Consider the following 16044-nt stretch of genomic DNA (forward strand, 5'->3'; position numbering starts at 1 on the left):
CATGAATAAACTTCCTTGTGTTGCTATTTTGAGGAAGGAGCAGTTGAAGATATTAGATTTTCTTTCTTTTGATGAACAAACATTCTCCATTTCCTTTTAGTTTCTCACATGTGCCGAGGTACAGTGAAAACCTTTTTTTGTTGCGTGCTATCCAGTCAGCGGAAAGGTTATACAAGATTACAATCAAGCCGTCCACAGTGTACAGATACAGGATAAAGGGAATAATGTTTAGTCCATTAAAGGTAGCATGAGGGAGACCCATGGGGTAGATGAGAGATCAGGACCGCTCTCTAGTTGGTGATAGTAATGGTTCAGTTGCCTGACAACATCTGGGAAGACACTGCCCCTGAGTCTGGCGGTGTGCGATGCATAGTAGCCTGGGCAGTAGAACAAAGACCAGGAGTTGGAATAGATTTCTGCTGAAGTGCCTTGACATCATGGACATCCTTTCAGGATAACTATGTTTGCAGTTTAGAGGACCTGATTTTGGATCTGTAGCCTAACTGGATAACTTCAAGAAGATTTTATTGTCAGAATAATGACATTTTTACTTGCGGTCGCTGAACAAGCCTGCAAATGCAATACACACGTAACATATAATGTTTTTACATGGAAAGTAACTGAGTGCTGTGTCATCTTCAAGAGCTGATGAGTGAGGGGCAGAGGGAGAGGTTGGGACATTCCATGAGTGCAGGAAGCCGATGTGTGATTGTACGGAGGAGTTTAAGATCATGAGTGGAATACACAGGGTGACTGCATGGTCTTTTACCCAGAGGCGGGGAATCAAGAACCAGAGGGCATAGCTTTAATGTGAGGGGGGAAATTTAAATAGGAACCTGAGGGGCACCTTTTTCCCCAGAGGTGGTAGTTGAGGCAGATACAATAATGACATAGAGGGGGATATGGATAAAAAAAGGTTAGGAAGGAAATGGGCTAAATGCAGGTAAGTGGGACTGGCTTAGTCCCATTTCACTTAGCATGGGGCACCTTGGTTCGCAAGGACAAGGTGGGTTTCAGTGCCACATGCCTTGTTTTTAGTTTATTTAATCTAGATACAGAATAGCGATGGGTCCTTCAGCCCACCAAGTCCACACCAACCAACGATCGCCAGTACACTACTTCTATGTTAGCCCAGTTTTATATCCTGCACCCAAGGGGCAATATTACAGATGACAATTAACCTACAAACCCCCTTGAAATGTGGGTGGAAACCTGAGGAAACCTGAAGAAAGGTTGAAGCACAAAAACTAATTTCAAGGAGATACATCTACTTGGGTGTTTAACTGAATTGTAGCACAGATGAAAGGGAACTAAATCCATACTCTAAGAACCTGAAGGGTCCTGTTAGTAATGATGGTTTAACATCCCTTCTATTCAGCAGTAGAGCTGCTGCCTCACAGCGCCAGAGGCCCAGGTTCGATCCTGACTACGGGTGCATTCTGTATGGAGTTTGTATGTTATTCCTGTGACCTCGTGGATTTTCTCTAGGTGTTCCGGTTTTCTACCAAGCTCCAAAGATGTACAGGTTTGTAGGTTAATGGGCTTTGATAAAATTGTAAATTGTCCCTAGTGTGTGTGGGATGGTGTTAGTGTATGGGGATCGCTGGTTGGCACGGACTCAGTGGGCCACCGGGCCTGTTTCTGCGCTGTATCTCTAAACTAAACTAATTATGGACATTAATCCAATTTCCTCTCGTTTCAAGGTTCAATAGTTGTGCTATGCTTACCCAGAGGAATGACACCATTTATTCCAACTAAATGTGGAGAAGGTGATGGATTGTTGCTAGTGATTTGGATGTGAGGTTGAAGGCACATTTTGGTGCTAACAATCACGCAAGATTGCAAACTATCTAATGTAGGCACAAGGGACTGCTGATGCTGGAATATTGGGTAAAACACAATGCTGGAGGAACTCTGTGGGTCAGGCAGCATCTGCGGAGAGAGCAGACAACCTTTCTGAAGTCTGAAGAAAGGTCCCGAACCAAAACGTTGTTTGTCCATTCCCTCCAGGGATGCTGCCTGACCTGCTGACAATTTCTCCAGTGCTTTGTATTTTGCACAGCCTAATGCAGTCTCACATTATTGCTGGGTTAAGTCATTCATTGGGAAAAGGAGGCAGAAGGAACTGCAGATGCTGGTTTAGCATTAAAGACAAATTGTTAACAGCAGGTGAAACAGCATCTCTGGAGGACACTGAGAGGTGATGTTTCAGATTGGGACCTTTCAGACTCTGAAGAAGGGGCCCGACCCAAAACAACCGACCATTTTCTCAGAAATGCTGCCTGACCCGCTGAGGTAATTGAGGCCAATTAACTTACAAAACTGCACGTCTTTGGGAAGTGGGAAGAAACTTGCGTGTTTAACGGGGAGAATTTGCAAACTCCACACTGACAGCACAGGAGGTTGGGTAACTGGAGCTGTGCCATTAGCGTCAGGCCCAGAGCTCTCTGCCTTTGTGTCTGAGCTATGGGCAATAATCTGGACATTGAACTATTCCAGCGCCCACCACTGTCGTTACTCCACCGAGCTCAGCAAGGTGTTCACAAGCCTTCGGCTCACCAAGCCCATGCCAACCATCAACCACCCATTCACACTAGATCTATGTTACCATTCCCTACACACGAGGGGGCAGGCAGCATCTCTGGATAGAAGGGATGGGTTACGATTCGGGTCAAGACCTTTCATCACACCCGAAACGTCACCAATTCCTTCTCTCCAGAGATGCTGTCTTTCCCGCTGAGTTACTCCAGCATTTTATCCATCTTCGGTGTAAACGAGCATTTGCAGTTCCTTCCCAGAGGGCAGAGGGCCAATTAACCTACAAATCTGCATGTCTTTGGGATGCGACAGGAAACCAGAGCACCCGGAGGAAACCCACGCAGGTCACGAGGAGAACGTGCAAACTCCATACAGCCAGCAACCGTAGTCACCGTGCTGGTGTCAGCAGGAGTGAGTGTGTGCAGGGATCAGTGAAAGGAAGCAGCCTTGCCCATTATAAATATAATCACGTTTAATGTTGGCCTACAATCCAGGGTCTAGCGAAGTGTAACGTTGGTCTACGGACCCAGGTTGAACGATGATATTTATCATTGCCGTACAGTCCCAGGTTGAACGATGAACGTTCAGCATTGGCTGCAGCCATGGGTCAGCAGGGAAGGTTTAATGATGCTCCACATTCCTGGGTTGAATGATGATATTGATCATTGGTCTACATTGCCTGGTTGAACGATGATATTGATCATTGTCCTCCAGCCCTGGGTCGGTGGGGAATGCTGGGCTACTTTTTCTGCACGTGGGCACAGTCATACTTGCCCCGCACCACCTTGAGTTTAACGCCAGGCAGGTCCTGGGTCCTGCCACCCTCCACCAGTACGATGTTGTGCTCCTGCAGGTTGTGGCCTTCCCCAGGGATGAAGCAGATCACCTCCTTGCCGTTACTGAGCCTGACGCGGGCACACTTGCGGTTGGCAGAGTTGGGCTTCTTGGGTTTGCGTATCATGGTCTTCAGCACCACCCCCTTCAGCTGGGGGTGGCCATAGGTGGGGCCCAGCTTGGTGGGGGGCCGCTTGGGCTTGCCTGCCTTGTGCATCTGGTGCAGAGTGGTCATGGGGCGGCCATTCTGCCAAGGGATAGCAGGAGATGCGTGCATCACTCGCTGGAGGAGGGGAGGCGGCGAGGAGGAGCCCACCAGTCTCACTGCACCTAGAGGGAAGCACAGCAAAGTTACCCGCTACTCACTACTCACACATCCCTGGTACTGACCAAGTACTTGTCACATGGACCGAGGTACAGTGGAAAACTCTTATTTTCCCACTTTCCAGTCAGAGAAAAGACTATACATGATTACAATCAAGCTGTCCATAGTGTACAGATAAAGAATAAAGGGAATAATGTTTAGTACAAGATAAAGTCTGATTAAAGATAGTTCAATCGTCTCCAATGAGGTAGATGGGAGGTCAGGACCACTCTCTAGCTGATGAAGGCTGGAAGAACTCAGTGGGTCAGGCAGCATCTGTGGAGGGAATGGACAGGTGACATTTGGGGTCATGACTCTCCAGACGGATGGAGTGGGTGGTGGGAGATTAAGCTGGAAAAGAGAGGGACAATTCCTGGCAAGTGATAGTTGGATACAGGTGAGGGAAGTGGGTGGGGATGGAGTAAGTGACAAAAGCTGGTGAAAAGGAGATAAATGGGCGTCGGATACAGAGAGAAGAGGAGGAATTAAATGTAAAGCCGAAGGAAGGCCCATGAGTGGAATGAAAAAAATGAATAAATATGGGAGTCGGGGACAGGAACTAACCCAAAATGTGGCCCGTCCATTCTGCCTGACCCACGGAGTCTGTCCATTCCGTCCACAGATGCTGCCTGACCCGCGGGATTCCTCCGGCACTTGTGCTTTCCTCAAAATTCCAACATCTGCAGTTTCTTGTGTCTCCCTAAACCATATGTAGAATTAGGCCATTCGGCCCATCAAGTCTACTCCGCCCTTCAATCATGGCTGATCTATCTCTCCCTCCTAACCCCATTCTCCTGCCTTCTCCCCATAACCCCTGACACCCGTATTAATCAAGAATCTATGGATCTCTGCCATTAAAATATCCAATGACCTGGCGATAACAGCCTTCTGTGGCAAAGAATTTCACAGATTCGCCACCTTCCGACTAAAGAAATTTCTCCTCGTCTCCTTCCTGAAAGAACGTCCTTTAATTCAGAGACTCTCCCAGCTCTCCTCTTCACATCCACTCTGTCCAAGCCTCTCACTATTCTGTATGTTTCAATGAGCCAGCAAATCCTTCCTTGTGTTACATCATCACTACCTGCCTTAAATTGCCCTTGTCCCTGGTGGGATCCCTGGGCAAGCACAAGATGTATCAGAATACAAGGGGAAGGGGGAGTTCAGGCATCATTCTACCGATCAGTCAGTTCTGAATGCATGGGTTCTTAAATCACCCACCCATCACAAATCTGGTAAATCAACCATTATTCCTGAGGGTCTGTTTACAGGTCTGTCTGTATGTTTTAGTTTTTAGATCCTGGCTGATCTGCACCTCAACTCCTTCCTGCCTTGTTAACCCTTAACATCCTCATCCAAGGAAAGTTTTGTTTTAGAGATACAGCGTGGCAATAGACCCTTCAGCCCACTGATTCCATACTGACCAGTGATCACTGGTACACCTGTACACATGTTCTATTCTATGCACTGTGGACATTTTATAGAAGTCAATTAACCTTCAAACCTGTACGTCTTTGGAGTGTAGGAGAAAACCAGGGAAAACCCACGTGGTCCTGGAGAACTTACAAGCTCCATGCAGGTAGCCCCCTTAGTCAGAACCTGGCTATCTAACACTGAAACAACAACACTTATGGAGAGAAAGAATGGGTGATGTTTCGGGTTGAGACCCTTCTTCTCTCAACCAGAATTATAACACATTCCTTCTCTCCAGAGGTGCTACCTCTCCTGCTGAGTTACTCCAGCATTTTGTATCTACCTTCAATTTAAACCAGCATCTGCAGTTCTTTCCTACATGCTGTGAGGCAGCAGCTCTATCGCTGCACCACTGTGCAGTGCTGAACGAAGGCTGATCTAGGATTTGGAACCAGGACCTCTCATACCCCAAGTGAGAATCGTACCCCTGGAGTGACGGTTCTGCAGACTCCAGTTACGATTCACCTGCACGGGGCTTCACACCTCCATTACACACTGCTCATTTCAGATACCTGCTTGAGGTAGTTCTGATGATGCAGAGGTGAGGCGATCCCAAAGCAAGTGGAGAACGGGCCAGCTGAAACTCTCACCTGCACATAATGATGAGGCACAGCCCCGCATCACAGCTACAGGAAGCATCTCCGATCCACACGATAAATCTGCACGTTCTCAGTCCTGTAAGGTGAAGATAAATGAAGAGAATGAGAGGCGGCAGGAGATGGGGTGCTGCCTCGGTGTGGAGAAGGTTCGCGGGAGACTACACAGAGGTCGTGGCGGTTCTCGTAGTTTACCTGTGGATGTGGAGAGGATGTTCGTTCACTAGTGGGAGAGTCTAGGACCAGAGGGCACAGCCTCAGAATTAAAGGACGTTCCTTGAGAAAGGAGATGAGGAGGAATTTCTTTAGCCGGAGGGTGGTGAATCTGTGGAATTCATTACCATGGAGGGCAAGTCATCGGGTATTTTTAGAGACGGACAGGGTCTTGATTAGTAAGGGCGTCCAAGGTTACAGGGAGAAGTCAGGAGATTGGGGCAGAGAGGGAGAGATAGATCAGCCGTGATTGAATAGTGGAGTAGACTCCATGGGCTTAATTGTGATTTATGGCCCTCTCTACAACACAAGGAGCTAAATTGTTCAGTATAATCAGGATGTTGTAGATACAGTGAAACCCTGACAGACCTGAAGGTGACAGTCTCCAGACCTGGATATTACTCGTATTAATACACCCACCACAACCCCCCCCCCCCCTCACACACACACCTGGACCACAGCTGGATCCCCCCCCCCCCCCCACACACACCTGAACCACAGCTGGATCCCGCAGCTGGACCCCCCCCCCCCCACATCTGCCCCCCCCTCCCCTCACACACACCTGCCCCCGCGCCCTCAGGCCGGAGCCGCAACCACGCCGAGGCCGAGGCCCGGGTTCACCGACCGCTGTTGCCGGGATCGGGGCGAGCTCAGGCTGCAGGTTCCACGGGCGGGACTAGGCCGCGTTTGCCCTGGCGACCGCGACGGTGGCGGCGCTGGGACAAGAAGCGGATCGTCCGCCGGCAAAACCCGCAGCTGCCGCCTCCCCCCCCCTGGTCCCCGGCCCGAGCTCCCCTCCCCCCCCCCCCCCTCACCGTCACCGTCACCGTCACCGTCACCGTCACTCGCCCCCCCCCGGCCCAGACCGACCGCGGTGCCGGGACCGAGTGGCCGCCCCGCCCGGGGATGTGGATGTAACAGAACGTCATCACTCAGCGCCCGGATGGTGGAGATGAAGATACATCTGTGTTTGTGTTGATGTTGTGGAAATACCATCTCATCCCATCCCTGGCGCCGGCCCGTTGGGTTTTACAAACATCTGTTGTCTTGAAGAACAACGAGTTAGAAACTCAACGGTCAATGAAATAATCTCCAGGTTGGTGGCTTGTGGTTGACTCACTGACTTGTCTTGTCTTGACTTGTCTTGCCTTGACTTGTCTTGCCTTGCCTTGTCTTGTCTTGCCTTGTCTTGTCTTGCCTTGCCTTGTCTTGCCTTGCCTTGCCTTGTCTTGTCTTGCCTTGCCTTGTCTTGTCTTGTCTTGTCTTGCCTTGTCTTGTCTTGTCTTGCCTTGTCTTGCCTTGCCTTGTCTTGCCTTGTCTTGTCTTGTCTTGTCTTGTCTTGTCTTGTCTTGCCTTGTCTTGTCTTGTCTTGCCTTGCCTTGTCTTGTCTTGTCTTGTCTTGTTGTCTTGTCTTGTCTTGTCTTGTCTTGTCTTGCCTTGTCTTGCCTTGCCTTGTCTTGTCTTGTGCCTTGTCTTGCCTTGTCTTGCCTTGTCTTGTCTTGTCTTGTCTTGCCTTGTCTTGTCTTGTCTTGTCTTGCCTTGTCTTGCCTTGTCTTGTCTTGCCTTGTCTTGTCTTGTCTTGCCTTGTCTTGTCTTGTCTTGTCTTGCCTTGTCTTGTCTTGTCTTGTCTTGTCTTGCCTTGCCTTGCCTTGTCTTGTCTGTGGTGCTTGTGTTCACTAGCTGTGTTCCCCCATCTTTATATCAACAGTGGTATTCTTCACCTTGTGCAATGTTGTACGTCTGATGAATGGGGGAAAGATGCAGATGGGGGGAGAGGGGAGGATGGTGGGAGTGAAGGTGAAGGGAGAGAAGGATGGTAAGAATGGGGAAGGGAGAAGGGGAGAGAGAATGAGGGAGGAGGAGGGGGGTGCTTGGAGCAAAAGGGAGGGGTGAATAGTGAGGGATGTGGAGAAGATGAAGCAGGGGATGAGGGAGAGGTGACTGTGGGGCCAGATGGCGAATGACGCAGGGAAATGGAGGATAAATGGAATGGAATGAAGCAGATGAAGGGAATGGTCAAGTGGGAAGAAGGGAGTGAGAGAGGGGATGCAGGGAATGAGGAGGGGGGGGGATCGGGGGGCAGACAGAGGGATGGGGGCAAGAAGTAAATAGAGGAAATACGGGAGGGTTGGGGTGGGTGTATGTCACGATGCACTCACCCTCACCGTCTCCATGATGCTGGGGTGATGAGAGCTGATGGGAGAGGGGGTGTAGGTGGGGCTAGGGGTCGGGGTTTGGGGTACAGTGCATTAATCCTGTCCCTGTCTCAGTGATACTGGTCGCTGGGGCTGGAGGGGGGGGGGGGGGGGGGGGGGGGGGGGGGGGGGGGAGAGAGAGAGGATTAGGGGTTAGGGGTTGGGAGGTCGGGGTTTGGGGTATGATGCACTCACCCTGTCCCTGACCCTGACCTTGTCTCTCCCTCAGTGATTACTGCCGCTGGGGGCTGAGGAGGGGCCATGCCGCCCATCAGTGAGGTGTGGAGATACGTAACGCAGAGAGATGATCGAACCCTGGAATGCACCATGTGTGGCTGGCAGCTAGCCCACCCTTGCAGCACTGAAGTACTGCGCCTACACCTGCAAAACCACCACCGCATCCACTTCACCACAGAGACCGGGCAGGGGGAACCGCAGGGAACCGACAGCACCGGAGACGAGACTCAGTGTGAGGAGGAACAGGGTCACAGCGACATGCTGGACATAGACAGCCCCGTGAGTCCACGTGTGTACGGAAACAGGCCACTCGGCCCAAATCACCCATACTAACTTTCCACACCTGCCTACGGTTGGCCCATAGCCCTCTAAACATGTCCTATCCATGAACCTCTCCAAATATCTTTCAATGTTGTTATAGTCCCAGCCTCAACTATCTCCTCTGGCAGCGCGTTCCATACACCAACCACCTCTGTGTGAAAAAGTTACCCCTCAGGTTCCTATTAAATCTTTTCCCCTTCACCTTAAACCTATGTCCTCTGGTTCTTGATTCCCCTATCCTGGGTATCCTTGTACATTCACCCTATCTATTCCCATCGTGATTTTATACACCTCTATAAGATCACCCCTCACCCTCCTGCGCTCCAAGGAATAAAGTCCTAGCCTGCGCTCCAAGGAATAAAGTCCTAGCCTGCTCAACCTCTCCCTGTACCTCAGACCCTCAACTCCTGGCAACATCCTCGTAAACCTCTGCTATCAAAGCGAGTCCCATTTGCTCACATTCCTCTAAATATTTCCTATCCATTCACCTGTCTAAATGTCTCCTAAACATTGTTATTGTATCTGCCGCAATTACTTCCCTTTGGCAGCTCATTCCATACACCCACCATCTTCTGTGCAACTAAGCACAAAGTATTGGAGGAGCTCAGCAGGTCAGGCAGCGTCTATGGAGGGAATGGACAGACATTTCTGGTCGGGACCCTCCATCAGACTGGTGGGGGGGGGGGGGGGGGAGTGGGAAAGCGGACAAGAGAGATGGTGAGTGTACAGAGGGGGGGGGGGAGCAGGGTGACTGTGAAGGGGGAGGGTGGGCGAGGTGTATGCACGGGAGGGGGAGGGGGGGGGACAGAGAGAGTGGTCAGTGGGGGTACAACTAGATGTCAGTGTTCCAGCTGTTGGACTGTCAGCCAGCCACGCGAAGTGCTGACATTAGGCCCCTGACTCACACCCAATCCCCAATATCGCTGCCGGTGGTATCTGACCCCTCCAGTCTGTAGACTCCCCGCACCCCCCCGCCACTCCCCTCCCCTGGGAGAGGGGGTCCACATGGTTCCCTTCCTCCCCACCGCAGGGCAGGTGAGCATCATGTAACGTCTCCTCTTTGCTCTGCACAGGAGCCCCACAGGTCGCCGGGCAGCAGCAGCAGCAGCAGGCGCATGTCGGAGATGCTGCGGGACTGCGCTGCACAGCTCGAGGACGAGGAGGACGAGGGGCCAGGAGATGGAGACCCTCACCCCACCCTGACTGAAGGTACCGCACCCCACAACACACTTACCACCACCCCCCTGTTCTGGACTCCCCCAACATGGGGAACATTTTTCCTCCATCTACCCTGTCCAATCCTCTAAGAATTTTATATGTTTCCATAAGATTCCATTTTATACTAAATTCCAGTGAATACAAGCCCAGTCGACCCATTCTTTCATCACATGTCAGTCCTGCCATCCCGGGAATTAACTTGGTGAACCTACTCTGCGCTCCCTCCATAGCAAGAATTGTACCCCTGGGTCACTATATCATTGTAGCCCCATCTTGTATCTGTATCACTCTACCCATATATACTGTAGCCCTCTCCTCACGTCTCCTCCTCTCCTCTCCTCACGTCTCCTCCTCTCCTCTCCTCACTTCTCCTCTCCTCTCTACTCTCCTCCCATCTCCTCTCCTCTCCTCTCTTCTCTCCTCTCCTCACTTTTCCTCCCCTCTCCTCTCCTCCCCCTCTACTCCCATATCCTCTCCTCTCCTCTCCTCCTCTATTCACCTCACCTCCCCTCTCCTCTCCACTCTTCTCCTCTCCTCTCCTCCCATTTCCTCTCCTCCCATCTCCTCTCCTCTTCTCTCCTCTCCTCCTCTCTCCTCCCCTCTCCTCTCCTCTCCTCTCCTCTCCTCTCTTCTCTTCTCCTCACGTCTCCTCTCCTCTCTTCTCCCCTCTCCCCCACAGACGAGCTGTCCACGCTGCTTCGCTCCTGTGGGCCGGCCCGCAGTCCCCGGGGAAGCGCCGAGCTGACCTACAAGCGGCGGCTGGCGGGCGGGAGCCCGGACCGGGCTGAGACATGGGATTTCTTCAAGAAGCTGAACGAGCGGTGCGTCGAGTGCAGCCTCTGCCGCAAACAGCTCTGCTTCCACGCCAGCACGGCCAGTCTCCGGGAGCATCTCCGCCGCAAACACCGGCTCGGGGAAGCGCAGCCCCGCCACGGCGCCGACGATGCCTCGTCCGGATCCGAGTCGGTGGGGCCGGAGCCCGAGGTGAAGAGGAACCGAGCGGTGGGGGAGAGAGTGGGGGTCCCGGAGTGTCCGGAGTGTCCGGAGCGGCGGCGGGACGTGCTGGACCGGCTACTGCTGGGCCTGGTTTACCGGGACCTGCAGCCGCTTGGCCTCGGGAAACAGACCGGCTTCAAGCGGCTGCTTGGTTACTTGGAGCCGAGTTACCGACCCCCGACAGCGGCTCAGTTATCGGCCGCTCTGCGCCGCCTCTACCTGCGGGCTCGCCAACATCTGGCGGCACAGCTGCGCTCGGTACCGGCGCTGGCGTTATCCACTCACAGCTGGAGCGGCCCCGGCGGTCGGCCCTTCCTCACTGTGCTAGCCCACTACACGGACGCCCGTTGGGCCACGGTGCGCTGCGCTCTCCGGACCGGCCGAGCTCCCGGTCCCGACCTCCTGCTCTCTGCCCTCGCCGACTACCAGCTCCCCGCCGCTGCCGTCATCTGTGTGGTGGAGGATAGCCCGCGGGCCCGGGCCGAGTGGCCGCCATACAGCCTCCCGTGCGCCCGCCGCGCCCTCGACCTCTGTCTCCGACAAACACTGCGACTCGAGGCTCTACAACCGGCACTCGGAGCAGCTCGCCGCCTCGCCGCGCAACTGCAGCTCGGCCCGGACTTCGGACACGGGCTGGAGCCGCTGGACATCGGTCTCCTCCAGGCTGGACAGTGGCCGGAGCCGCTGGACACCGGTCTGTTCCCGGCCGGACAGTGGCCGGAGGCGGACACTGGCCCGCACTGGGACAACACGCTACAGATGTGCGAGCGGCTGCTGCGGATGCGGCCGGCACTGGACAGCGAGCCCGCACTTTCCCCGCAACACTGGCAGCTTTTGCGGGACCTGGTGTCCGTCCTGCAGCCGCTGCGGCTCGGCCTGGCCTTCCTGTCCGAGCCCCACAACGCTTCAGTGTCGGCGCTGCTGCCCTGCCTACATGGAGTGGCCGCCGCGCTGGCCCAGTGTCCGCTGGAGGTGGCGAGCCCGGCCAGGGCAGCTGGGGCCCGGCTCCGACACTTGTTGTTGCGCCGCTGGGAACTGGAGAGCGGCCCCGATGTGGCCACAGGTCCCGCTGGTCTGGCCGCTATCGCCTCCTTCCTCGACCCGCGCTTCAAGGACCTGCGTTTCCTCGACGCCCGCACCCGGGACCACATCCACCGCAAGGTGCGGGCACTGCTGGCGGCCACTCCGCCCGAACCCCGGCCTGCTAGCCCGTGCCCGCCGCCGCTCGGCCCGTCCCCAGGGGCTGCTAGCCCGGGCCCGCCCCCGGCCGCCCTGCCCAGCGACTATGACCTGTTGTTCGGCGCGGAGCCGGCGGGCGCGATGCCCGAGTCTCGGCTGCAGTTGGACGGGTACTTGTCCGAGCCGCTCCGCAAACGCGACTCCGACCCATTCCACTGGTGGCGGGACAACGGGCATCGCTTCCCGGCGCTCGCCCGCCTCGCCCGCCGCTTCCTGCCCATCCCCGCCGCCGCCGGGCCGCTCTCTCCCCGCCACAACTCCACGCCCGCCGGCGGCACCGACACTGATGTGGAGTACATCGTGTTCCTTCACACAAACGTCCCGTACATCGACCTCCTCCAGTGACGCCAAACCGAGTGGCCCTTCGGCCCGTCCACTCGCTGCTCTAACCCCACGCTCCCAGTACAGCAGCGCCAGTCTCGACAGAAGAGACACAAGCGACTGATTGGCCCAATCCTGCTCATTATGTGATCCTAATCCTAATCATGTTCTTTGAACGAAAGCTATCCGTGCACCGTGGAATTTGACAGATTCTATTTATTCACATAAATAAACAAGGGCAGGACTTGAACAGTAAATGATAGAGTACAGGGGGAAAGAACACAAAGCCTGGAGGTGCAGGCACATCATTCCTTGACGGTGGTCTGAGGTGGACAACCTTCTTTAATCCATCCAACACATGAACTCAAGCCAATCCAACATCACCTCCCAGAATAAACCCGTGCTGAATCTCCCTGATCAACCAATGCCTTTCTTCGTGGCCTCTGCATTGATTCCAGCAATTTTTTTCACCCTGGAGCAGATGACCAGCTTGTAGGTACTTGCATTCCTTCAGTCAGTGACAGCGCTCCTCAGTGGGCAGAGTTACTCATTGCTGTAACACTGAAACAAAAACTGAATCCACATTTCATAGTCTCGTGTACCGAGGTACAGTGAAAAGTTTTTGTTGTGTGCTAACCAGTCAGCGGAAAGACAATACGTGGGCCATTTATAGTGTATAGATGCATGATAAGGGAATAACGTTTAGTGCAAAGTTAAGCCAGCAAAGTCCGATCAAGGATAGTCCAAGGGTCATCAATGAGGTAGAAAGTAGTTCATTGCTCTCTGGTTAAGGGTAGGATTATTCAGTTGCCTGATAACAGCTGGGAAGAAACTGTCCCTGATGTAATGGCTGCTTGTTCTAATGTTGTGATATCCTCTGTACCTAATGAAACAGTAGGCTGTGATTATTGCTGACAATCTAGGGAGGCAAACAAGACCTGGGTTTAATCTCTGCTCTCTCAGCATGAAGCTGAATCATCAACCTACACCAAGTCTGTGGAGCAGGACTTGACTCCATGACCTCCTGACCCGCCAGAGGCAGGCCTTGGCTCAATCCGTGGGCTGACGTTTCTTCCCAGTTGTTATTTTCAAGAGAGAATTAGATAAGGCTCTTAAAGATAGCGGTCAGGGGATAGGGGATAGGGGAGAAGGCAGGAAAGGGGTACTGATTGGGGATGATCACATTGAATGGCGGTGCTGGCTCGAAGTGCCGAATGGCCTACTCCTGCACCTATTGTCTATTTGGCAACTGAACTATCCTACCACAACCAGAGAGCAGTCCTGGACTACTATCTACCTCTATGATGATCTTCGGACTATCTTTGACGGGGAACCGAACAAACGAGGCTAAGGGCGTCCTCATCCACGGCCACAGGAGAATATTCCTGACAATCAGATGCTAAATATTTGTATTGGTTTGTTATTGGTTTATTATTATCATGTGTATGGAGATACTGTGAAAAGCTTTTGTTTGTATGCTAATTGATTAAATCAGATCATACAATGCATGAGTCCAATCATGGCAAGCTACGACATCTAGTCGAAGGGCCGAATGGCCTTCTCTAGCACCTGTTTTCTATGTTTCTAGTGCAAAGAGAACTTTAGCAGAGTGCAGAATCTACTTTTGCAGTGTTACAAGCCTAATGTCCACGACGAGGTAGGATGGAAGAACGGGACTGTTCGTAGTCTGATAACAGTGGGTAAGAACCTGGTCCTGTAGCTGGCAAGCTTTTCCATCTTCTGCCCGACAGAAAAGGGGAGAAGAGGAATGAACAAGGTGAAAGAAGGTCCTTGATTATGTTGGCTGCTCTCCTGAGGCAGCGTGAAGTGTAGACGCAATCAATGGCGGGGAGTCCAGTCTGTGTGATAGACTGGGCTACATCCACGTCTCTGCAATTTCTTGCGGTCTTGAGCAGAGCTGTTCCCAAACCACGAATCCCAATTGGATATTCTTGCAGTTGTTTTGATTTTTATTCAAATGAATTAACTTTCGTTTTAAAATAACCGCAGATGTTATGAATCTAAAAATACATCTTGGAAACACAGCAGATCAGGCAGCATCTGTGTAGAGAGAAACAGAGGTTGTAGATCCTCCAGAACCAGGTGTCAATCTCTCCCAGATTTGATGAGTGATCATTGAGCTGAAAACCAAGCAGATTCCATCTTCACAGATGCTGCCTGGACCACTGAGTGATCTTGTGTTTGCTGGATGGACAACAATGGACAATTGTTTCAGGATCAACATGCTTCCTGCTAACAGCAACATGTTGGTTTAAGCTCCAATCTGGTGGTCTCCCTGCCCTGTGTGTGCGAATGATCTGTCCCCACACCCTCAGTGGAGCAGTGATGGACCGAGCCGTTCCCTGACCGGTTGAATGGCGGAGCAGACTCCAAGGGCCGAATGGCCTCGTTCTGTCCCTATACCTTATAGTCTTGCCTGACCTATGTATCCCGTATCCTTCTGTCAGTTAATGAGCACGAGGAAGGGTGTCTACATGTGGTGACGACACCAGTATCTCATCACAAACACAGCGGTTTCTGTGCTGGAAGTTGGAACTGCTCCCGCCGTTAGGTATTAGACGGCCTTGGTTATTCCCAATAAACAGACGGCAGTGTGGATAAATGATACATTTTCTATTTATTTCCTGTACTGATAAAACCACTGCCTCATAGAAACAGGTGTAAAACAACTAATTGTTAAGGGAACAAACCATCCATGTCACATCTTCAGGATGCCCAGAGCGTGTTACATGTGTGGTCACCATCATGGGACAGGCAGGACAGCGACGTCCCCCAACTCATGCAAAACTGAATTCCATAAAACTTCAATCCAACGACATGACCCATTGAAGATCAGTCCTGGTGTTTATAGAAACAAAGAACTGCAGATTTTTTTTTAGGCCCCATTCGGTCATGGCTGACCATGGGTGTCTCCTGGGTTGGAGGACGCCAGTACGTGACTTTGTTTAACGTGGGGAGACTGGTGTACAGACAGCCACCACACACACGGTCCTTGACAGATCTGGGTTAGGATCCAGTGGCTTGGAGTCCAAGACGAACGGAGACCCCTTTCATCCGCCTTCCCAGCCGTTGTGGCGCTCCACTAAGGTCAGCCATCGTCCTCCACCTGTTCCACCATTGAGGTCTTGGTTGGATCACTCTTTGTCAGAGACCTCCCCCTCAATCTTACCGCCATGGGTGACCCTACCAGGACCATAGCTCCAGACGGCATCGCTCTCAGGATCTCAGGACCACACAAGCTTCTCCATCACGGACAAGGTGACCCACACACACACACACTGACCCCACAGACACACTGACCCCACACACACACTGACCCCACACAGACACTGACCCCACACACACACTGACCACACACACACATACACCCACACATATACACTGACACTGACCCCACACACACAGACCCACACACACACACACACACCTACACACACACACACTCACCCACACACACACACACACCCCACACACACACACT

At 52.6% G+C, this 16044-nt stretch overlaps 2 protein-coding genes across 5 annotated transcripts; one reads left to right on the top strand and one right to left on the bottom strand.

The window, feature by feature from the left end:
* Window positions 1-2992: 2992 nt before the first annotated feature.
* Window positions 2993-6857, bottom strand: mrps12 (mitochondrial ribosomal protein S12). 4 transcript variants are annotated; one of them, XM_055663537.1, is made up of 3 exons: window positions 6831-6857; window positions 5797-5881; window positions 2993-3702 (listed from the first exon to the last, which is right to left on the bottom strand). In XM_055663537.1, exons 2-3 carry the CDS (start codon window positions 5843-5845, stop codon window positions 3278-3280), a joined length of 474 nt encoding a protein of 157 aa, XP_055519512.1. In that variant the 5' UTR covers window positions 5846-5881; window positions 6831-6857; the 3' UTR covers window positions 2993-3277. The 4 variants fall into 4 exon arrangements, with proteins under 4 accessions (XP_055519512.1, XP_055519511.1, XP_055519513.1 ...); XM_055663536.1 differs by lacking the exon at window positions 6831-6857 and adding an exon at window positions 6578-6772; XM_055663538.1 differs by lacking the exon at window positions 6831-6857 and adding an exon at window positions 6641-6770.
* Window positions 6858-7007: 150 nt separating this feature from the next.
* si:dkeyp-117b8.4 (E3 SUMO-protein ligase ZBED1) lies at window positions 7008-15816 on the top strand. Its single transcript, XM_055663534.1, has 4 exons — window positions 7008-7111; window positions 8440-8726; window positions 9842-9977; window positions 10666-15816. The coding sequence occupies exons 2-4, from the start codon at window positions 8472-8474 to the stop codon at window positions 12564-12566; spliced, it is 2292 nt and encodes a 763-aa protein (XP_055519509.1). The 5' UTR covers window positions 7008-7111; window positions 8440-8471; the 3' UTR covers window positions 12567-15816.
* Window positions 15817-16044: the final 228 nt, after the last annotated feature.

This window comes from Leucoraja erinacea, chromosome 38 (assembly GCF_028641065.1).
Source record: "Leucoraja erinacea ecotype New England chromosome 38, Leri_hhj_1, whole genome shotgun sequence".
NCBI classification, from domain to species: Eukaryota; Metazoa; Chordata; class Chondrichthyes; order Rajiformes; family Rajidae; genus Leucoraja; species Leucoraja erinaceus.